We start from the raw sequence: 21,523 nt of genomic DNA on the forward strand, positions 1-21,523 counted from the left end.
ATTGGCACCTCCTTTGATATTATTTCTTGATTCTTTGAGACTCTTATCTGTGTTTTGACTGAAATTTGTAGTGAATTTTCCTCTAGGCTAAGAATTCCTATTTTATTTAAAGAAGTGCATGTGTTTATGTCCTTGTTTTTTGGCTGTAAATTTTTTATTTTACACTTAAATACAAAATGAGAAAAGAAAAAAAAATTGCCCTGTACTATGTATATGTTCTTAAGAGTATAGACCAAAGATGGCTAGGTGGCATAGTGGATAAAGCACTAGCCTTGGAGTCAGGAGTTCCTGGGTTCAAATCTGGTCTCAGACACTTAATAATTACCTAGCTATGTGGCCTTGGGCAAGCCACTTAATCCCATTTGCCTTGCAAAAACCTAAAAAAAAAAAATTAATTAAAAAAAGAGTATAGACCAAGGGATAGCTAGGTGGTGCAGTGGATAGAGCACAATCCCTGAAGTCAGGAGGACCTGAGTTCAAATCTAGCCTCAGACACTTAATAATTACCTAGCAATGTGACCTTGGGCAAGTCACTTAACCCCATTGCCTTGGAGGAAAAAAGCAAAAAGAAAAAGGAGTATAGATCAGTCTTTATTCCTCTTTACCCATTGATTTAATGCATGTGGTAAGAGATAATGGGTGCCCTGACCAGATCATGTCTGGGGCTGCTGGTTTGATTTGATTCTCTTGTTTAACTTGGCACTCTGGGGGAATGTCCATAGTTTAGCAGGTTGACCTACATAGGCGATTATGAAATTCTCTAATTCTGACTCTTTTTACAACCTTACTTTTCCTCTCCTGGGCTTGACCCTTATGCTGTAGGCCCTGTGGTCTAAGGATAGTTCTTATTTGGTTTATCCTTGTCATGCTGTAATTGTGGCCTTGATCATTGAGACTGGAGAGCAGCGCTTCTTTATTGGCCACACAGATAAGGTAAGCTCTGGTCCTTTCTGAAAAAGTGACTTTTTAAGATCCAGGGGATAGGACAGAATAACTAAATTGCATCCTGTCATTTCTTAGACTGTGGAGTTTTGAGACAGTTATGCCATTCTTGGGATGGATACCTCACTACGAATTCCCTTTTCTTCCTTAAGTGTGTTTTCATTTGACAAAGGCTGATGTTTCTTGTAGGTTTCTTCCCTCACATTTAATGGGAACAGTACTCTGCTAGCTTCATCACAGATGGGTCCCCTGAGCATGGTACGACTTTGGAATTTTGAGACAGGAAAATGTCTGTCAATATTTAAAACTCACATTCATTCCATATGCTTCCTCAGGTAGGTTTCTTGGAAAGAAGAGTTTCTGGATTTGTTTAATTTTTTCTCTAGTTATTTCCACTGATGTATGTGAGTTCTAAATAATCCCATGATGGCAGACTTGCTGGGATAACAGCATGTTTTCTCCATTTTCAGCCTTTCTTACAGTGGGGCTGTCCTCTGTGGCGTTGGAAAGGACAGACATCGGAAGACGGTAATAGAATTTTCTATTTAGCGTTGTAATTATTTAGGTATAATAGGACCTCGTGATTCAAATATTATCTCAGGGTTTTTGACCATTATTATCCTAGAGATTAATTTGTAAATCAAAGACTAAGTAATTTTCCTGTAGAATAGAAACAGTATGAATCCATTACTTTTCTACCTTTCTAAATATCTCGTTTTCTGGATAGAGAATATCCAGAAATGGGGAACGCAGCTCCCTTAGTGCTTATCTAAGAAGTGGAGTTTAATATTCCTGAATTCTAGTAAGATTTTTTTTTTCTGATGGCCCTGCTGTCAGGTTAGCATTATGAGAATGCTTATGCTAATGATCTGTTGCAGATGGTGGTGGTGTGGAACACAGCCTCCATAAACCATGGAGGGGAGGTGACTGTCCTTGCAAAGGCCCATATGGATGTAGATATCCAGGCCTTGAAGATTGCATTTTTTGATGATACCAGGTAAAGAGGAAGAGTGATACATTAATGATGGGAAACTGGCAGTGGGACCATTTATCCATGAAACTGTACTGAATCTCAGCTTAGCTTCTTTTACCTCCATTATAGCTCCATCTCAATTATCCAGTTGTGGAAGTCAGGAGAGTATGAAGAATTAAATCTTTCATTTCAGCTTTCTACCAGAACTGTTAGATTGTTTAGAGTCGAATTCGTCGTCTTACAGAATTTGTTCAACTTTTAATAGAGAAGCAGAGAACAGTCTGGATCATCAGCTACTATAATCCTTCCTGGTTCTATACTATATTAAAACTGACAATACCTTACAATAATTCTATGATATGTAGGTATTATTATCTCCATTTTACAAATGAGCAGACTGAGACTCAAAGCTGAAGTGATTTACTTAGAATTATGCAGTAATTGGACAGAGCTAGGCTTTGCACCTAGGCCTTTGACTCAAAGAACAGGCTCCTTTCTCCTATGCTACTAGTCATAATTGAAATTTAGACACTTCTATCAATAGCATAACCCTAGTTATTGCCTTGGGAAGCAATGAAGTGAGAATTCCCTCTGCTGCTTTCCTCCTTGGGATTATGTGAAACAGGATGGTTTCATGTGGTCGAGAGAATATCAGGCTGTGGCGGATTCGAGGGGGCACCCTGCGCTCATGTCCAGTAAATCTGGGGGAGTATCATGCTCTGGAGTTCACAGATCTTGCCTTTGAAGAGGGACACACTGCTAATCGAGAACCTGAGGACCGGACACTGTAAGGTTCTAACTCCCTCTTGCTGGTGGGGGAGGTGTATGGTTCTTAGACTCTGATAGGAAGCAATGAATCTATCGTCTACACAATGTCCTGGGGTATATGAGATGATGGAAGAAAACCAACAGCATCCCCATCCCTGCTGAGCTTTAGGACAGAGCTGTTTTACAGAAATTTAAAACCTCAACTAGCTGAGCTTCTCCTCTCTTGAAACTTCAAAGAGATTTAAATTATTTCAGTCCTTCATAACTGCCATCAGCATTTGGTCCCTGTCCATTTGGAGGGTGGGAATCTCTAGACTCTTAACACTTCTAGCTTATTTTCTTTGCCTTTCAGCTTTGTCTGTAGCCGAAGTGGCCACATCCTAGAAATCAACTACAAGAATGTTACTATCCAAAATGCTCGACGACTCCTCCCTTCACAAACTCAACCTATACACCGGAAAGGGAAGCAGACATTCAATTCAGGTACACACCAGTATTCTTTGTCACAGTGTAGTTTACTGTAATAACATGGAAAGACCTCTTCTGCTTCTAACAGTCTGCAAAACTAAGAATGAGTGCTTGCCATCAGGTTCTCAAGACTTCTCTGCTGAGGCCTGTTCATATAGTAAGGTTGGAAGTGGTGATTAAGGTGCAGAATGGAGTTTATTTGATGAAATCTAGTGGTTATTTGCTGGGTCAGATGGAAAATGAGCATTTGGAACAGGTGAATTCCGGGGTTTTCTATTTCTTTTGCATTCTGCATTATAGTCTGAGATGATTAAAAGATATTATTCTGTTCTGTTCTTAACTATGAGTTATAGATCCTGGTGTGTGTGTGTGTGTGTGTGTGTGTGTGTGTGTGTGTCTCTGTGTGTGATCATAAGAGTTCTAGGATCATGCCACTGGGAAAATGCCTTGTGAGATATTTGCAGAGTCATACTTTATCCTAGGTTGTCTCCCAGTCATCTCCACAATAGGTAATGTCAGGTGTTAACAGCTCTTATGAAGTGGAAAAAGGGCTGGACATTGAGTCTTGATTGCCATTCACTGGATGACTCATGAGTCTCATTTTCCTCATCTATAAAATAAAGGGGTTGAACTGGATGATTGAGATGGCTTCTCACCTTAATCTGTGATCTTAACAGAGAGTGAAGTTTACTTCAGTTGTGGAACATTCTAGTCCCTTTATGAGAGAAATCATCTCCAGGAGGCTTACCTTCAACCAGGTCTTTAACTTAATAGTTTCTGACAATAAGAGCTTCTCTCCCAGAGAAAAGACAGAAAACTGAACAATTCATGTTTTTCTCTTATTTTCAAACCATGATTGTGAAAGGTACACACAGCATAGTACCTCATGGCTATGTATGGTGGCTGATACAGTCTGATTTTCACTTCCAGGCCCAGGGATTGCCATCAATAGTATTAGTATTTCTTCCACCTTCTGTGCCATGGGCTCTGAGGATGGCTATTTGCGGCTCTGGCCGCTGGACTTTTCATCTGTCTTTTTGGAAGCAGGTGAGTGACTTCTTTTAATCTCAGATCCCCAATTAGGTGAGAGGGATAACCCTTCATTAAGAGAGTCCTGGAGTCAAGTTTGAATCTCATTGTTTTCTAGTTGAGTTCCCTTGAAATCATTTAATCTTTATTAAATCTTTATTACCTCTTCTGTAAATCTGAGATAATGTTTGACTATGAAGATTAAATGAAATAGAATTTATAATGCACTTCATAGCTAAAAAGGACTCTAAATGTCAGCTATTTTTATTAGTCATCTGATGGACAATGAGAGAATTACTGACATGTCTTACAAAGAAAAGAGTTGATACTCAGGAGGTAAATTAATCTGCTTGAGCTCATGTAACTAATAAATATGGCAATGCTTAGACTCATGCCCAAATTGCATTGCCTTTTTTTAAGTCACATTGAAACTTGAGAGTCAAGAGCAAAACTGAATATGATATTAGCAGAGGAACTTATTAGATCCAATCCTTTATTGTGAAATTTCACAATCTAATATCAGTTTCCTAGTCAGTAGAAACAGGGAAGATTTCATCTGTTTTCATGTCTTGTTTTTACTTCCCCCCTCCCCTCCCTGCTCTCAGAACATGAAGGCGCAGTTTGTTCAGTTTCTATTAGTCCAGATGGGCTTCGAGTCCTCTCCACCACTTCCACTGGGAACCTGGGTTTCTTGGACATTCAATCCCGAAGGTATAACACACTAGTGCGCTCCCATGCTGATCTGATCCTGGCATTTGCTGTCGAAGGACACCTGAAACAACTGGCCACTGTTTCTCAGGACAATACCATACGAATATGGGACTTGGTGACCATGCAACAGGTAGAGAATGTTTCTAGCCTAATGCTAATGTAGTAACACTTTATGGGAAGAACATAAAACCTACAGGCTTTATTGTGACAATGTAGATGACATCTGATTTGGAATGTTCAATCAACTGGATTTATTTAGCATAGTAATACTTCATTTTTGTTAGTAGTCTCAGATCTACAAGTTGTATCTGTATCTAGTTGTCTGTCTAGAAAAAAGACAGACAACTTTTTCATCTTTTTACCTATTTAATTATGGACCTGGGTCTCTGATCTGTGATTTGTGAAGGCTTGAGATGCAGTTCTAGGATATTGTTTGTTTAAATGTCTTAATTGGCAGGGTTTAGACGCCTATCTTAATTATCCTGCCTTGGCCCTTTCCAGCTTTATGATTTCATCACTACTGAAGAGACCCCCTGTGCCATAACCTTTCATCCTACGCAGCAGGTCTTTATCTGTGGTTTCAGCAACGGAATAGTGAGATCGTTCAGCTTGGTGGTCTCGGATCTACTGGTGGAATACAAGTATGTGGCCTAATCGTAGACTAGAACTCTTGTAGTACAAATGTGATAGAGGTGATGGAGGCCTTGATGGCATGAATGACTGAGTTGTCAGGTTCTAGGCTGCTGGTGGAGACATTTATTCTGGACTTGGGTCCTCTGTTCATTTATTTTTTTATTTTTATTTTTTAGGTTTTTGCAAGGCAAATGGGGTTAAGTGGCTTGCCCAAGGCCACACAGCTAGGTAATTATTAAGTGTCTGAGACCTGAGTTAAACCTAGGTACTCCTGACTCCAAAGCCGGTGCTTTATCCACTATACCACCTAGCTGCCCCTGTTCATTTATTTTATTTTTTTAGGTTTTTGCAAGGCAAATGCAGTTAAGTGGCTTGCCCAAGGCCACACAGCTAGGTAATTATTAAGTGTCTGAGACTGGATTTGAACCCAGGTATTCCTGACTCCAAGGCTTTATCCACTACGCCACTTAGCCGCCCCTGTTCATTTATTTTTTATAGAAATTTAAGATCAGGTTTGCAGGGCCGTTTTTCTGTAGAATTTGGCTAGGGCTTTTCTTTCTCCAAGATAGGTAGCAAGAACTTGGAATGCCCTTTAGCAGAAGGTATTGGAGTTAAATGAGAGTACAATCCAGTCAGTGTTCTAGGTGTAAAATAGCCTTTTTCTGGATTCTACTCCACCTTCATGCCTACTTCCTGTACCTATGAGTTATAATTTACCAAGGAAAGGAGATTTTATGTGTGTGTGTGTGTGTGTGTGTGTGTGTGTTATTGCCCTTCTACCAGCTCTGATCCTGGCTTCCATTTTAGTAACCTTGAAGGCAGGTCAGAATCCCCCCATGAAGCTTGAGGGCAAGACCTGGTGAGGGTTCCTGGTATCTGACATGTACAAATAAATGGGTACGGGTCAGCACAGTATTGATTAACTACTATGCCTCACGGCATTTCCTGTGACCTAAGTCATAGACTTTGTTTTGTATGTATGCAGGAGGCATCGAGGAGCAATCACAGGTTTAGTAGTATCACCAGATGGCAACTTCATGTACAGTTCCTGTTCTCAGGGGATCCTGACTCTCTATAACTGTTCCACTCAACAGTACTACGTTCTCAGAATGCTGAGTAAGCCTTGCTGTTTACCTCCCTCCCTTCTTTCCAGATTCAGTTTTTCCCAGTGGCCCAGGTTACTCTTTGTAGACTTGTGTCTGTGATGATTGATGATTTTCAGCTAGGGCCAGGAAACTTTTTCTTTGGTGCTTATATGAAACTTTTTTTTTTAGGTTTGTCACCTTTTTTGTTGGACCTTCTCTTTTTATCCCCAATAAAACAAACATCTGTAGGGAGCATATCATCTAGGCACTAGTTTAATTTATCTCCTTACCTTAAGCAATTTGCTAAAACCTGAATTTAGTAATGCCTAGGTTTTTAGTATTAAAATCATTGGCATTGTGTTTGATGGTTCCTTGTACAATGCCTAAGGATACTCCCTCATCTTTTAGCAAGGTAAATAATTGACCAGGTAGATAATTAATACTTCTTCATGGTTAGGTGTCTTAGAACTGGAAAAAAAGTAAAATGTTAGGCACTTGAACACAAATGCCCTCAGACAACTGCTCTTCATCTCTCTTTTTGTTTCATGACTAGGTAATGTGGTCTGCCAAGATGCTGAGTTGGGCACGAATATCTTGGTTGTCAATGGGGATAGCAGTCTCCTGGCCCTTGTAGGCCCCTCCAAATATACAGTGACTATTATGGATGCTTCCTCCTTAGATGAGGTACCTGGGAATGGGCAGCTCTTAGGTCAGTATGAAGAGAAGAATTTCTCTTATATGGGAGGGAAATCTGCACATGCTTCCTTTGCTTCTGAAATAGAATGATGGAATGGTTAAATCTCACAGTAAATGGTTGGCTATTTGGTTCTTACCCTTCTTGAGCTATTTGTATCAATTCCAGTAATTTTCAAAGCCTCAGTGAAGGGAAGAAGGTGTGTGAGAGGCAGTTGACCTTTTTCTATTGGGGTTTCTTTTGTGAATATCCATAAGATATGTTACAAAGGAAATATAGTGTCTATAGCATTTCTGTCCTTTTTCTAATCTGAACAAGGAAGATGCTTTCCAAAGGAATGGAAGTTTATTCCTTTTCCTTCCCAAGTACATGGGGAGTTGTGGGGCCTTGTTATCTATGGTACTTTGTACAATAGGTGGTGTCATTTTCTGTTTCTAAGCTACTTCGGATTGATATCAGTATCCTGGACTTGGAGAGTACCAACCTAGACTCTGCATTGGACATTTGTTTTGCCCCTGTGTCTAGTGGCCATCTGCTAGTATCCACTTCTTCCAATAGAGTCCTAGTGCTTGATGTCAAAACTGGCCGCTTGATCCGACAGGTAAGGATTATATCTCTTTATCCCAAAGTATACCCTGAAACTTATTTACTGTTAGTATATTTGTATGTGCCTAGTAGGTTCTCCCAAAGAAGAAAATTACCTTTTATTTCATTTTTTTTGTTTATCTTCATTCATTTCTGAATATTACTCCCACCCACCTATCCCATAGAGCATCCCTTATAACAAAGAGAAAGACCTGCCTTTCTTTTAAAGAAGACATACACCCTCTTAAATTCCATTTTAGAACCAATGGATTATACTTATATGCTCTGTGATCTCATCTCTGTGTATATTCCCTCTTCTTTCTTTAAAAAAAAAATTATCAGTACTTTTTTTCTTCCATAGCATTGTCACCTTCCCTTCATAGAAACCTTTCCTTATAACAAGTATAATCAATAAAACAAATAACACATTGACCAAGTCTGAAAATGTATCTTTCCTTCTACACCTATTCCAGCTCTGTGTCAGGAAGCAGGAGCCAATTTTTTTGTTTGTTTTTGCAGGGAAATGGTGTTAAATGACTTGCCCAAGGTCACACAGCTAGGTAATTATTAAGTGTCTGAGGCTGAATATGCATTCAGGTCCTCCTGACTCCAGGGCTGGTACTCTATCCACTTAGCTGCTCCCAAGCAGGAGCCATTCTTTACCACCAGTCTTTGAAGTCATGATTGTTCATTGCATTGGTCAGAGCTCTAAAATCTTTTAGTGTTTTCCTTTATATTGTTGTGGTTAGCATGTGAATTGTTCTACTGGTTCTACTTACTTTCTTCTACAAATGATGCTTTTCCATTTATTGCTTTAATTTTTGAAAATATGATCTGACTGACATGTTAGAAACCTTTTTGTCATTTTAACATCTAATACATGCCAGTTAGGCTATCTGTCTTTCCTCTGGCTAAAGTGGCACATTTCTTGACTATGTATGTACCTGACATGTTTCATGTCACTTCTTACAAGTAAGTCATGGGTCACTTACACCTAAATTCCCCATGCTGATTTCCATGGCCCTTTAGGTTATCTTAAATTGTGGTGTTTTTTTTTATAGATGATGGTATTCTATGACTCATAGACCCATGGCCTCAAAGGGGAAAATACTGATATTAAAAAATGGATTTTTGAGTCAGGGAGTTGCAGCTTAAGATCATTGAAAATAGCATCCAGCTTCCTATATGTCTTATTCTCTTCCTTTTCACTTAAGAACCCAGTTCATTGTCCATTTTTTAAGTACCTGTTCAAGGTACATAAACAAATGAGATAACTCACTAGGTCACCCATCCATATTTTCCTCCTCATCTGAGCAATTTGGTAATCTTCATTCACTTAGTTTCACTGGTGTGGGCTGTGAGTCTAATTTCTGAGTGGCCATAGGTCTCCTTTAGAGAGGCTGTAAAGTTTTGGGAGCTTGAAGCAATCAGCATAATGTTATCTTCAAACAGAGAATCTTACCATATAAAGTCACTGTCTTCCATTTGTACTCTGTGCAGAAGATTATCCATAATCATGGCAAATACTTTTAGCAAGCATGTCTCCCTATTTGATTTTTTTGTTTGATATGCTAAGTAGTTTTGAACAGAGCTGACAAATTTTGCACATTCTTAACATACCTGTGGTACATAACTTGTCAGAGAAGCATTTCTAAGATTTCATTTTATCCTCTGTTTGGTCATTAATAGAGTAATATAAACATCTTAGTTATCAACAATTTTTAGTCAGTTATAGGACATGTGTTTTGCTTTGGAGAATCATTTACAAAAACTTGCAATTTTTTTTCATCAGCTATACTTGATACAGATAGTCACTCCCATAAAGATTTTAGAGTGGTGTTTTGCTGATGTCTTCTCAGTTACTTGTGTTTGGTATTTTTTCTATTAAAAAATCTACCTTTCCCTCAATATCTTGAAAATCAGTCTCTTATTTTTTTAAAAAAATGTGTTACTTCTGGCACTCATCACATATTAATGTGTTAGAGTCTAAAGGCAGTGATTTTATAGGCATCAATGATGAGAACATAATAGAAATAGAAATTTATTGGCAAATTTATTTCATTTTGCCTGTTTTGCTCTCTTTCCAGTTTCATCTAGAACTATTCTTGGGATTAGATGGCTTAGTTGAACCTAATAATTTTCTCCTCCATTGCTTTTCATTATCTTTTGAGATAATCTTATTTTCATCTCTTGTATGAAATGTTCTGCATATGAAGTTATTTTATAGGCCTTTGTTGCCTTTGTAATTCCACTTGGCAAGGAGATCAAGTAATGACAGACTAATGTGGTTTCTGGATTTTGGGGGCTCCATAACTGTGACTACTTGTTTTATATTGATTAAACTCTAAAAAAGGTGTCTGTTTCTCAATTTTTAGAGTTAACAACCTGTTTAAATAGTTTGAGTTAGAGCTGTTGTCATTGACTTATCATCTTTATGTTTCCTTATTTGTTATTGATTTTGATTTTTGCAAACCAGTAAATTATAAAATGACTTAAACCTAAGAAATAAGGGTATTAAATGAATTTCAATACAATTAATTAGCATTAGAATTTCTATAATATCTTCTTCCTTGTTTTCTTAAGGCTTTTATGAGCCTCTTATGCTCTCTAGTATTCATATTCTTTGTTCTATAAAGTGCTTAGAGGCTAAAGCAATCTAGAGTAATACAAAGTGGTATGCTTATCCTACAGATAGTTTATAATTTTAGAGTTCATAATAATGCTAGCTCCCATTTATTTAGCATTTTGTAGTTTTCAAAAGATCTATATCATTTCAGTTCCACAACAATCCCATGAAATAGGAAGTTCAAGTATTATTATTAACCTAGTTTTATAAATAAATCAGATTGATGAAGTGATTTGCATAAGATCACTCAGCTGTTAAATGATAGAAGCATGATTTGAACCTCTGTCTTCTCTTTGTCCTAGAACTCTTTCTCTTCTATCATGTATCTTTTAATAAATTGACATAATTATTTTCTAAGTAGATATGTAAATGACTTGATAAAAACTCAACAACAAATTCCACACACAAGCTTTAAGATAAGAAGAAAATTTCATTTCTCATTGCAATTGTAAGGAGAATTTAAATCATCATATTGTGATGTGTCTTCTTTAGAGTATAATTATAATTAGAACAAGACCTGGCTTATTCTTGATGGCTTGAAAGATGCTCATTTAGCCTTGTCAAACCTCAGCCTTGGATCATTCCCATCATATTCTGCCTTCATCCTTTACAGATTTATATGACACAATCTCAACTGTGTCCTCACTGCTGCCAAGCAATCCTTTTGCACCTCCCTTATCAATTCATGTCCCACTTTCCATAGTGCTTCTTCCAAACCTTTTTCTCTCTCCTCAAACTTCCATGGCTCCCTCTTCCTGCAGAGAATCTTGCCCTCTATTTTACAGAGAACATTGAGGACATTTACTATGAGCTCCCTCTTCTTCCTCCTTCCTCATTTCATATCATTCCAGTGTCTTTCCTGCCACTTTTTCCTCCACCCCTATCTCACGTGATGAAGTGGCCTTACACCTAACCAAGGCTAACTCCCCTCTTATCTGCTCAGACATTCCCATTCCATTCTCTATCATCTCTTCCTACATTTCCTTTGTCATCCCCACTCTATCATTACCTTCATTTTCTTCCTTTATACTGGCTCATTCCCTACCTCCTATGTCAACTACATCTTCTAAAAACCCTCATTTCCATCCCTGCTAAGTATCATCCTCTATTTCTAATACTCTTTATGTCTAAACTCCTTGAAAGGCCAAGTGCCCCCCCCCCCCCAGTTTCTAATCTTATTCTATCAAACTACTCTCTAGTATTACCAATGGTCTCTTAGTTATCAAATCTAGTAGCCTTTTCTTAATCCTCATTCTTTTTTATCTCTTTTCAGCCTTTGACACTGTTGCTTACTCTCTCCTTGATGCTTTTCTTTTCTCTAGGTTTATGAGAAACAACTCTCCACTGATTTTTTTCTACCTATCTAATACCTATCGCCATCATTTTTACTGAATCCTCATTCAGAATACACCCTCTAATTATAGGACCTTTCTGGATGCGTATTAAAAAGTAGAGACATAGCCTTGTCAGCAGAGGTCCTTATAGTCAAATCTGCATTTTTTCCAGTAGCAGTGTATGCCTGAGAGAATTGGACCAAGGAAAGCAATGGATGGCTATGAGAATTGGGCTATAAGGAAAGCAATGCTTTCAAATTGTGGTGCTAGAAAAGACTTTTTGTGAGTCTCTTGGACAGCAAGGAAGTCCAATTAATACTTACAGTAATTAATTCTGACTATTTACTGGAAAGTCAAATACTGAAGCTGAAACTCAAATACTATAATCACATAATAAGAAGATGGGACTTTTTGGAAAAGACCCCGATGTTGGGAAAGATTGAAGACAAAAAGGAAAGGGAATAGCAAAGGATAAGGTGGATAGATAGTATCAAAAAAACAACAAACATTAATTCGGACAGACTTCAGGAGATAGTGGAGGTTAGGAGGTCTTGGTGTGTTATCACTCAAGGAGTCCCGAAGAGTTGGTCATGACTGACAGCCAAATCTGGACCTTCTTTTCTTCTCCCTCTATATTACTACCCTGGATGATCTATCTCATCAGCTTCCATGGATTTAATTACCATCTCTGTGCTAATGATTCTGAGATTTACCTGTCCTGCCCCGACCTCTTTGCTAATCTTCAATCTTGCATCTCTAACTGCCTTTCAGACATCTCAAACTAGGTTCCAGTAGATAACTTAAACCCAGTATGTCCAATACATTATCTTTTCTCCAATTCCTTGCACTTTCAAACTTCCCTGTTACTGTATCTTCCCAGACCTCTAGTCTCACATCCTCACAATCTCTCATCCCTGTTCCCCTCCCACCCCAGTGTGGTGTTTGCAGTATCACTGGAATAAGCCCCTTTTTCTCTGATATTGACAGCAGTCTGATGCAGGTACTTCAACAACTCACACCTGGATTATTGTAATAACCTGATGGTGGGTAGGTCTGTCTCCCCTCTATAGTTTATTCCCTTGACTTTTCCACCAACAAATCTTTCATTTCTCAGATCTGGGTGTTTTCTCTGCTCATGCCTGCAGTGTTCTTTACTTCTGCCTACTGACCTCCCTGGCTTCCTTTTAAAGACCCAGCTAAAATCCAGCTTTTTACAGGAAACCTTCCTTTCCCATTATTTCTTATTAATTCTGTATATGGCTTGTTTGTCTATAGTTGTTTGTTTGTTGTCTCCCATTAGATTGTGAGCTCTTTGAGGTCAAGGACTGTTTAGGACAGTAAACAGCACATAGTAGAACTTTTGGGAGTAGAGAGTGACTTGCCCAGAATCATATAATTAGTAAGTGTCTGAGGTCATATTTGACCTCAGGTCTTCCTAACTCCAGGGCTGATTCTCTCTATCCACTGTGCCACCAGCTACCCTTGGTAGGTGCTTTATAAATATTGATTGATTGATTAAGTTTTTTCTTTCAAAAATACAGCCTTATGATCTCACTTCTATAACTTTTATTTCCCTTGCTTCTGTTCACTGAATACTTTTCTCATTCTAGTTATCTAATGTTCACCAAGTAGCTTGCTCTGCCTTGGCTTTGAATGAAAATGGTCAATTCCTCCTGACGGCCGGTGACCGGACCATCAAAGTGTGGGACTTTCAGATGAAATTCAATACCAGTTTCCAGGTATGGTAGGAGAGGGGTCACCAAACTGCTTCCAGATAGGAGGTAACGATGTGCAAAGAATTATAAGGATCTTCACAATTTTTGATCTTAGAACCTTTCCTCCTTCCTCAGCCTTGAGACTTCCCAGTCTCATATTTTATATTTTGTCTTAGGACGAGTCACATCTGGACCACACAGCTTATTTCTAGGTGTCTTTGTTGTTTGAAGTGGATGGGTGTGAGGCAAGGCCTACTGTACACATTTTCAAATGTGCTTCTTTAGGTGGATTGGAGAATTATCAAGAAGTCACAATGTCTGCAGCACCTCAACCCATGGCTGGGGTCCTGGCTGAAATGCCTTTTAAAAACTTCAGCTGAGGTTATAACAGACGGACTGAGAATTGTGAGAAAGGGAGAGAGGAGAGATCCCTCTGCCTGCCTGGGACTCTCCAGTTTCTTTATAAAACCTTTCCTTGGAACAGCTGGGACTTTATCACTTTGGCTTGATCAAGGTGAAGTCCTAACAGCAAGAGCTGCCATGGGGCTAAGAGCCCAGAGCACTTTTGAGCTTGCAATGAGCTATAGAAAAGAGGGACAAAAAGTTTTCTTCCTTTTACAGATAGAACACTCAAAAGCCAAAAAGATAATAATTTGCCCAAGGTCCCAGCAAAACTAAATTGAGATTAGAATCTAGGCTGTATAGCAATAAGTTCTCTTCATCTCTGTTGAGTGTGTGTACCCAGTGTTCTGTCTCCCAGGTATTTATTGGCCATTCAGAGCCAGTGCAAGCGGTGGCTTTTACTCCTGATCAGCAGCACATCATTAGTGTTGGAGATGCTATCTTTATCTGGGACTTCTTAGCTATTCATGAGAAGGCATCTAAGGGCAGGTAAGAAAAATATCTCTTCTTTTTATATAGACTAATTTATGGGGGAAAACTTTTTTAACTTTTACTTTTTTTTGCCCTTCCTGTCTATAGAATTACTTTATAATAACATCTTTTCTTTCATTACCTTTTCAGTGTCCATTGGTCTGTAGAATCCTCTCCATCTCCTGATACTGGTGAGATTTTTTCCTTTTACCTAAGGATAGGACTGCAGATTTTTTTTTTCTAAAACTTGTTGAAAGAAGAGAATAAAAAGTGTCAATGGCATTTGTTCCTTTGACCAGAGATTATAGAATTATAGAATTAAAACTGAAAGGGGCATTAGAGATTATCAACTCCTTGTCTTTTAATTTTGTGAATAAAGAAACTGAGGCACAGAGTTAAGTGACTTTCTCAGGGTTAGGTAGCCAGTGTATGTCAGAGGCATGTCTAGGTTCAGGTCATCTTGATTTCAAGACCAGTTCTTTATCCTTTATGCAATTCTGTTGTTAGATGCTAGTTCCTTATTATACTTGGAAAATGGTAAATCTTTCAAATTAGTGACTCTTTTGTGTCCTAGTGAGATGACTACACAGAGAATGGCATATTCATATAATACAAATCAGGTCAGTCCTTTATTAGCTTTGGCTTCTCAGCTAGAGAACCAAATAGACTGAATTCTACCTTTTCATGATTTAACTATATTTGCCAGCATTCCAAGAAAGATTTTAAAAAGAAGTGTTCATTTTCACAATTGTTAGGGAGGGAACAGTGTCAGAGAGTCGGTGGAGAGGGATTTATTATTGATGCCTTTGATGTTCCCTGAGAAATAACCCATGACCCTTTCTGTTCCCAGGACCAAATATTGAGAAGATTGGAAATGCAGCCTCTGGAACCAATGGAATACCTCGTCAGATGATACCTGTACCATCTTTGGCCTCCCCACCTCATCTGGATATTAGCTCTAAACCTCCTGGGAAAAATCATGGTGAGGATAGTTATGGTCTTCTAGGGAGGAGAAGGCTGATAGTTTCCACTTAAAGATGAATTCATCCAGTGGGAGCTGCATTGCTTATTCTGAGCAACTTATGTTCCTAGGACTCTGATGAGTGCTATAGAAAATATAGATAGAATAAAAACATGTTTATCTAAAAATAGTTTATGATCTGGTTGTAGTTGTTTCTTCCATCTCTGTTTTAAAATATTTGTGGTGAATGTGATGATGGTAATTTCCATGCCTGGCTTAGACCATCTGTGGTTCTCCTACGTGTGTGTGTGTGTGTGTGTGTGTGTGTGTGTGTCTGTGTGTCTGTGTGTCTCTGTGTGTGTGTGTGTGTGTTTAAAAAGCTGACTCTTGCTCTGGCCTCTTCTTTTACAGATGTTTTCTCATTGTCTGATGATGAAAGAACGATTCAGAAAGTCCCTGACCCATCTGTCCATGTTGAGAAGAAAGTAGATGAGAATGTAAATTGCCCTGGGAAGACCAAATCAGGTCAGTAGTGTTCAGACTTAGGCAAGTTTAGCAGTCTGTAGGGGACTTTTATTCCTGATTATTTCTATTTTAGGGGAAGTGATGGATAGGCTCCAAAGCTGACTATTGTCAGTTCTCAATTTTTGGGCTTTATTATCTGATTACAGTATGAAGTATCTGTCACATTACAGTATGATAGAAAGAGTACTGGATTTGGAGTCAGAAGACCTATATTCAAGATTCTCTGAGCTTCTTATCTATAAAATGAGGAAAATAATTTTCAATTTATCAATCAAAATCAATTTTCAGTTTATCAATCAAAAATTCTATAGAGGGGCAGCTAGGTGGCACAGTGAATAGAATCCTGGTGTTTTGCTTCTCTTGCTTTCCTTTTGACCACATTGGTATACATTTACCACCATTTAGATTGAAGGGATCAAACTCTTCCCTGAAAAATTCCCAAGTGCCACTAGAATCGGATTAAAATCATTGAGAAATGTTTACCAAAATAAGTAAAACTACAACACAGTACAGATAATGTTAATTCATAGTTTTCCAAGTCTCTTGACTATAGTCCAAAGGGATCTGTTTCTATATTTGAGTTTGATACCTCTGGTATAAATCACCAATATCACCAATGGTGATTTCATGTATCCTCAGGTTTATGAGTGATTCGGAAAAAAAGAAACTTTCCAGTTAAAGGTTGTTTTCCTTTGTGTGGGTAGTAGGGTGGGGAATGGAGGGTGATTGAGAGAAAATGGTCAAACTTTGATCCTTATCTACTATTTGTCCTTTGGCAGATACTGGCAAGGGCAGGATTATGGAACCCCAGAATAATGTTCGCCCTGATTCATATAAACATTTTATTGCTCGATTCAGAACATCTTCCCTTCCCACGGTAAGAATAGCTTGGGGGTGGCGGGCAATCTCATGTGAAGGGTTAGAGGTCCAGAGAAGTTAAATGATTCTCTGGGGTCATATACTAAGTTATTAATGGAACTGAATTTCTGGATTCCTAATCTAGTTCTGTTCCTATTAAATCATATTCAGGTCAGTTGTGTTTCCATTTCCTTCACCCCATATCCATTTTGTCACCAAGTCTTTTTAATTCTTCTGTAATATCTCCTGATTCTTTTCCTTCCTTCCCACTCCATCACTCCTTTAGGTCATGTCTTTTTCTTCTCTTTCTAGCCTACTGTCATAGACTTCTAGCTAGTTATCTTTATTTATTTCCCTTCTCCAATCCAGATTTCCTCCTAGTTATTCCCTTTAATTTTCCTAATGATCAGGGTTAGTTGAATTGCTTTTTGTTCAAAAGCTTTCAAGGATTTCCCTTTGCATACTCAGTAGTCTGTGCTCCTTAGCCTGTCCTTCAAGACTTTTTCACCATCTACTTCTAACTTACCTCTCCAGCTTTATTTTACTTTAATTCTCTTTATAAACTTCAAATGCTAGCCAAGTCGGGAGTACTTGCTATTTTATTAGCCTTCTGAAAAAGTTTTATGCATTCCTTTTTTTTTAGTTATTTCCTGATACATAATTCCTTCCCCTATCCCAAATAGATCCTTCCCTTGTAATGAACAAAAACACTTAAGCAAAACTTGTGGATGCATCAGCCATGCTGGACAACACTGATCATGATTCCACATTATGATTCCTGCCGGTTCTACCATGAGGAAGTCCATTCATTGTTTTTGATATTGTGCCTTTTCTTGCCTTGGATCTTCACTTTACCATGTGGACTCACCCTTCCAGCTCTGCCTGTTAATCCATCTGGCAAACATAAATTCAATGTTTAAATTGTGGACTATATTGTATTAGCTGCAAAGGGATATTCAAAAGATATAGAAGGCATGATTCCCATCCTTTTAAAAATTACTTTCTTTCCATTAAGGCCTAACTCTGAAAGTATTTCTCTGAAGTCTTTTCTTATTCTCCACAGCTAGACACAATCTCTCTCTCTGAATCTTTTAATTGCCATTTTTTCTAGTTTGTACTTATTTTGATCTTTGTATCGGTCTCACCATCCCTTATAGATCAAAAACTTGTTGGAAGCAGGAATTGTGTCTTAGTTTCATCTTTGCATCTCCCTGGTATAAAGCCCACATGGAGCTTAATGAATATTTGTTGAATTGTATGTGTGTGCACAAGCCCATGCATTTGCCTGAAATACAATAGGTTTTGAATTTACTGTCTTGTAAATATATTTGTTTTCTTTCAGAAAATCTCCTTCCCTAAAAACAACTGTGAGCATTTGAGGCTGAAAGCTGTTGTGGGTTATAATGGAAATGGAAGGGGAAACATGGTCTGGAGACCTGATACAGGTAGGGACCAGCCTGGGGAACAAAATAGACCTAGTGCTGGGAAACTGGAAGTAAGAGAAAGATATAAATCTAATCTAAAACTCTTTTCTGAACTCAGTTTGGTGCTAAGGGAGCACTAATTGGTACCTGTTGATGAATTAATGCATTAGCAGTAGCTTTCCCAATATAATCTAGGATTGTTAATGCCCAGGATATTTTGTGACTTAAATAAGTGAAATTTTTTTTTGAAATTGTATGACCCTAATGTTTCCCCCTCAATACATTGTATTCTGAATTTAAGAAACCTTTTATGGCTATCTTTTTCTATCATCTTCATTTCTGTATATCCACTTCCTCCCTTCCTAAGTGAGCCATCTCTTGTAATGAAGAGGAAAAAAAGAGGGAAAAAAAGCAGCCCAGGAAAACTTTATCAGATATTAATCAATATATAGACAGTATGTATATTTGATGTCCCATGCCTTAAGGCCCCTACCTCTCTAAAGGGAAGGGAAGGTTCATTTTCATTATCCTCCAGGGCTAGGCTTGGCCATTAGAATTATGTGGCATTCAGTTTCAGAGTTTGGGACTTTTTCCATTTGGTTTCAAGTCAGTGTTTTTGCTTATTTTTCATTGCTTCATATAAACCTTGGCATATTTCTCTGAATTCTATTCATGGTCATCATTTCTTATGGCACAGCAATATACCATTACGCTCCCATATTTCACTTTACTCAGCTATTCCCTAATTAATTGATACCCATTTTGTTTTCATTTCTTTATTCCTGCAAAAAAGTGTTGCTATGAATATTTTAAGAGACCTTTAGCCTTTGTCCTTCTTAGAGTATATATGCCTTGTAGAGGGTATGGATCTTTTAGTCACTTTCTTAGCATAAATTAGTACAGATTGCTTTGTACAGTAGCTTAACCAATTCACAATGCTGCTAGCAGTGTATTCGTGTGCACTGTTAGGGAATCTTTACTTCTTTTTCCACAGGACTTCCAAGATGGATTTTTCTCAATTTTGCCAATTTTCTGAATCTGAAATTAAACTCAGAGTTGTTTTGAATTGTATTTCTCTTATTAATGATTTGAAGCAATCTTTCATGTGGTTGTTAATTATTTTTAATTCTTCATTTGAGAATTGTTTGTTTATATATCTTTTGATCATATGAGTTTGATATTTTTTTATCTTGCATATCAGACTCTGTCAGAGATAATTTGAAGCAAAGATACTCCTACAATCCAAAGCTTTCTTTCTTATCTTAGTTGCATTGATTTAGCTCATTAAAAAGCTTTTCAATGCCATGTAATTGAAATCATCTTTTTTTATCTTTTATGATCTCCTCTATCCCTTATTTGGTAAAGAACTCTCCTTTTAGCCATTGTTATAAAAATGTACACCAGATTTTTGAGGGAGTCAGTATGTTAGAGGCAGGATGGTGTAAGAGAGGATACAAATCCCGCCTCATATATTCACTCACTGAGTGTCAAAAGCCAAGGGGCATTAGGACCAACCTCACCTTGATGTTTCAAGGCTGAAATGAGATAGATAAAGAGATCTACACACTTTAAGATACTACAAAAATATTATTATTTGATGACAAGCCTGAGTAGTTGTTGGGGACCTTTAGGAAATCTTTTTAAAATTAAATTTGAGATAGAGAGGGTGCCATTTCTTCTGAACTTAGTCACTGTGCTCACTGGTACTGGTTTTCCGTTTTTCTGTTCCTCCATGCAGGATTTTTTGCTTATACCTGTGGATGTGTAATTGTAGTGGAAGACCTGCACTCCGGCTCCCAGCAGCACTGGCTGGGCCACCCCGAGGAAATTTCAACTTTAGCTGTCAGGCACGATGCCCGGGTACCTATGTCTGAGAGTCTGCAAATGGTCTTTAATGAAGCCACCTCAGCTGGACTCCTCAAAGTCACTGACTTAGTCTTATCTGAGATTTTCTTTCTTTACTATAAGCCAATATGACTCCCCAGGGAAAGCTTGACCCCTGTTTCCATCTCAGTCCTGATTCTTCACATACTAGTTGGTATACTGCCTCTGGAGAAGGCTCATCTAGACTATGACTGTTACTTCTATACCATCAGAAAATCTAGAAATCATTTTACATGGGAAGAAAGACCACAGGGGTGGCCCTGCTTTCTCCTGAGGAAGCATGATGGCCAACTAGATGGAGGAGGCTGGGCCCAGCTTGAGGGTCATTGGGTTTGGAGGCATCAGGTTTTGGTTCCCAGCTTTCTCACTTCCTAGCCACAAAACTATGGGCAGGTTATTTAACCTTTCTGATCTTCAGGTTTTTTTTTTAATTTAATTTATTGTTTTGATTTTCAGTTTTCTCATCTGTAAAATAGGGATAACTATTTTCACTGCCCATATGACAGGATGATTGTGGGGATTATGTTTTGTGAATTATAAAGTGATTAATACATGTGAATTATCATCACTTTTAGATAGTTAGCTGGGAACAAGGGCCAAGTCAAGCTTGTGAATTCAACAGACAAACATTAAGTTCATTAGGGTTATATTGGTTTTAAAGTGTCATGGATCCTGCTTTAAGTAGCTTACATTCTATTAGGTGTAAGGGTGGCCAAGGTGAGGTTTGTAGATATAACACAAACAGATGTGTCACGTTATTTTATAATAAAGATAATCTCTGGTGGGATGGGGTTTGGGGCTTTGATATATACACTTTTATCAAGCTATAGACAATTATTAAGCTCCTTCTATAAGCCACACATTCTATATCCTCACTGGGGAATACAAGAACAAAAAGATAAAGTAATCTGTACAATTGAAGAATTTCTCTAACAAGCAGGCAGCAGATAGTTTTGTAGATAAAGAGCTGACCTAGCATCAGGAAGATCAAAGTTCAAATACAACCTTAGGCACTCACGAAGTTAGGTGACTCCTCATTTATGAAAGGGGGATAATACTAATTACTACCTCCCAGAATTGTGAGGACAGAATGAGATCATATTTGTAAAGTACTTTGGAACCTTCAAGAGCATTTCTATATATTTTGTTCCTATCTCTCACTGGAACTTCAGTCCCAGGTCAGTAATTCCCTGTTTTATCACTTTGAACTGAATATCTTAAATTCAGTATGTTTAAAGCAACTCATTATCTTTTTTTCTAAACCTTCCACTCTTCCAAACTTTACTATTTCTGTCCAAAGGCACCACCATCCTTCCAGTGTCTCAGGTTTGTAAATTGGCCATTATTCAGGATTCCTCACTGTCCCTCACCCCATCTTACCCATTATCTTTCAAATCAGCTGCCAGTGTTTCTCACATTCAATATCTTCTCTCCA

At 38.1% G+C, this 21,523-nt stretch overlaps 1 protein-coding gene across 7 annotated transcripts in view; it reads left to right on the forward strand.

Moving 5' to 3' along the window:
- Nucleotides 1-21,523, forward strand: part of WDR90 (WD repeat domain 90) — a 55,114-nt gene that overhangs the window by 12,505 nt on the left and 21,086 nt on the right. For 6 of the 7 annotated variants that reach the window (XR_012470811.1, XM_074197067.1, XM_074197063.1 and 3 more), the window contains 20 exons: nucleotides 823-933; nucleotides 1,132-1,277; nucleotides 1,413-1,470; nucleotides 1,821-1,939; nucleotides 2,541-2,702; nucleotides 3,036-3,166; nucleotides 4,082-4,198; nucleotides 4,786-5,021; nucleotides 5,393-5,532; nucleotides 6,510-6,640; nucleotides 7,163-7,293; nucleotides 7,743-7,904; nucleotides 13,459-13,587; nucleotides 14,309-14,454; nucleotides 14,587-14,627; nucleotides 15,287-15,418; nucleotides 15,809-15,922; nucleotides 16,702-16,799; nucleotides 18,123-18,225; nucleotides 19,943-20,064. Coding sequence is in view for 6 of the 7 variants with exons in the window: in XM_074197067.1 (XP_074053168.1) it covers nucleotides 823-933; nucleotides 1,132-1,277; nucleotides 1,413-1,470; nucleotides 1,821-1,939; nucleotides 2,541-2,702; nucleotides 3,036-3,166; nucleotides 4,082-4,198; nucleotides 4,786-5,021; nucleotides 5,393-5,532; nucleotides 6,510-6,640; nucleotides 7,163-7,293; nucleotides 7,743-7,904; nucleotides 13,459-13,587; nucleotides 14,309-14,454; nucleotides 14,587-14,627; nucleotides 15,287-15,418; nucleotides 15,809-15,922; nucleotides 16,702-16,799; nucleotides 18,123-18,225; nucleotides 19,943-20,064 (2,529 nt within the window). In the remaining variant the exon portion in view is untranslated. The remainder of the gene's footprint in view (nucleotides 1-822; nucleotides 934-1,131; nucleotides 1,278-1,412; nucleotides 1,471-1,820; nucleotides 1,940-2,540; nucleotides 2,703-3,035; nucleotides 3,167-4,081; nucleotides 4,199-4,785; nucleotides 5,022-5,392; nucleotides 5,533-6,509; nucleotides 6,641-7,162; nucleotides 7,294-7,742; nucleotides 7,905-13,458; nucleotides 13,588-14,308; nucleotides 14,455-14,586; nucleotides 14,628-15,286; nucleotides 15,419-15,808; nucleotides 15,923-16,701; nucleotides 16,800-18,122; nucleotides 18,226-19,942; nucleotides 20,065-21,523) is intronic. The other variant, XM_074197066.1, reaches the window with a different exon arrangement.

The sequence above is a fragment of the Macrotis lagotis genome, chromosome 8, assembly GCF_037893015.1.
Source record: "Macrotis lagotis isolate mMagLag1 chromosome 8, bilby.v1.9.chrom.fasta, whole genome shotgun sequence".
In the NCBI taxonomy this organism is placed as follows: domain Eukaryota; kingdom Metazoa; phylum Chordata; class Mammalia; order Peramelemorphia; family Peramelidae; genus Macrotis; species Macrotis lagotis.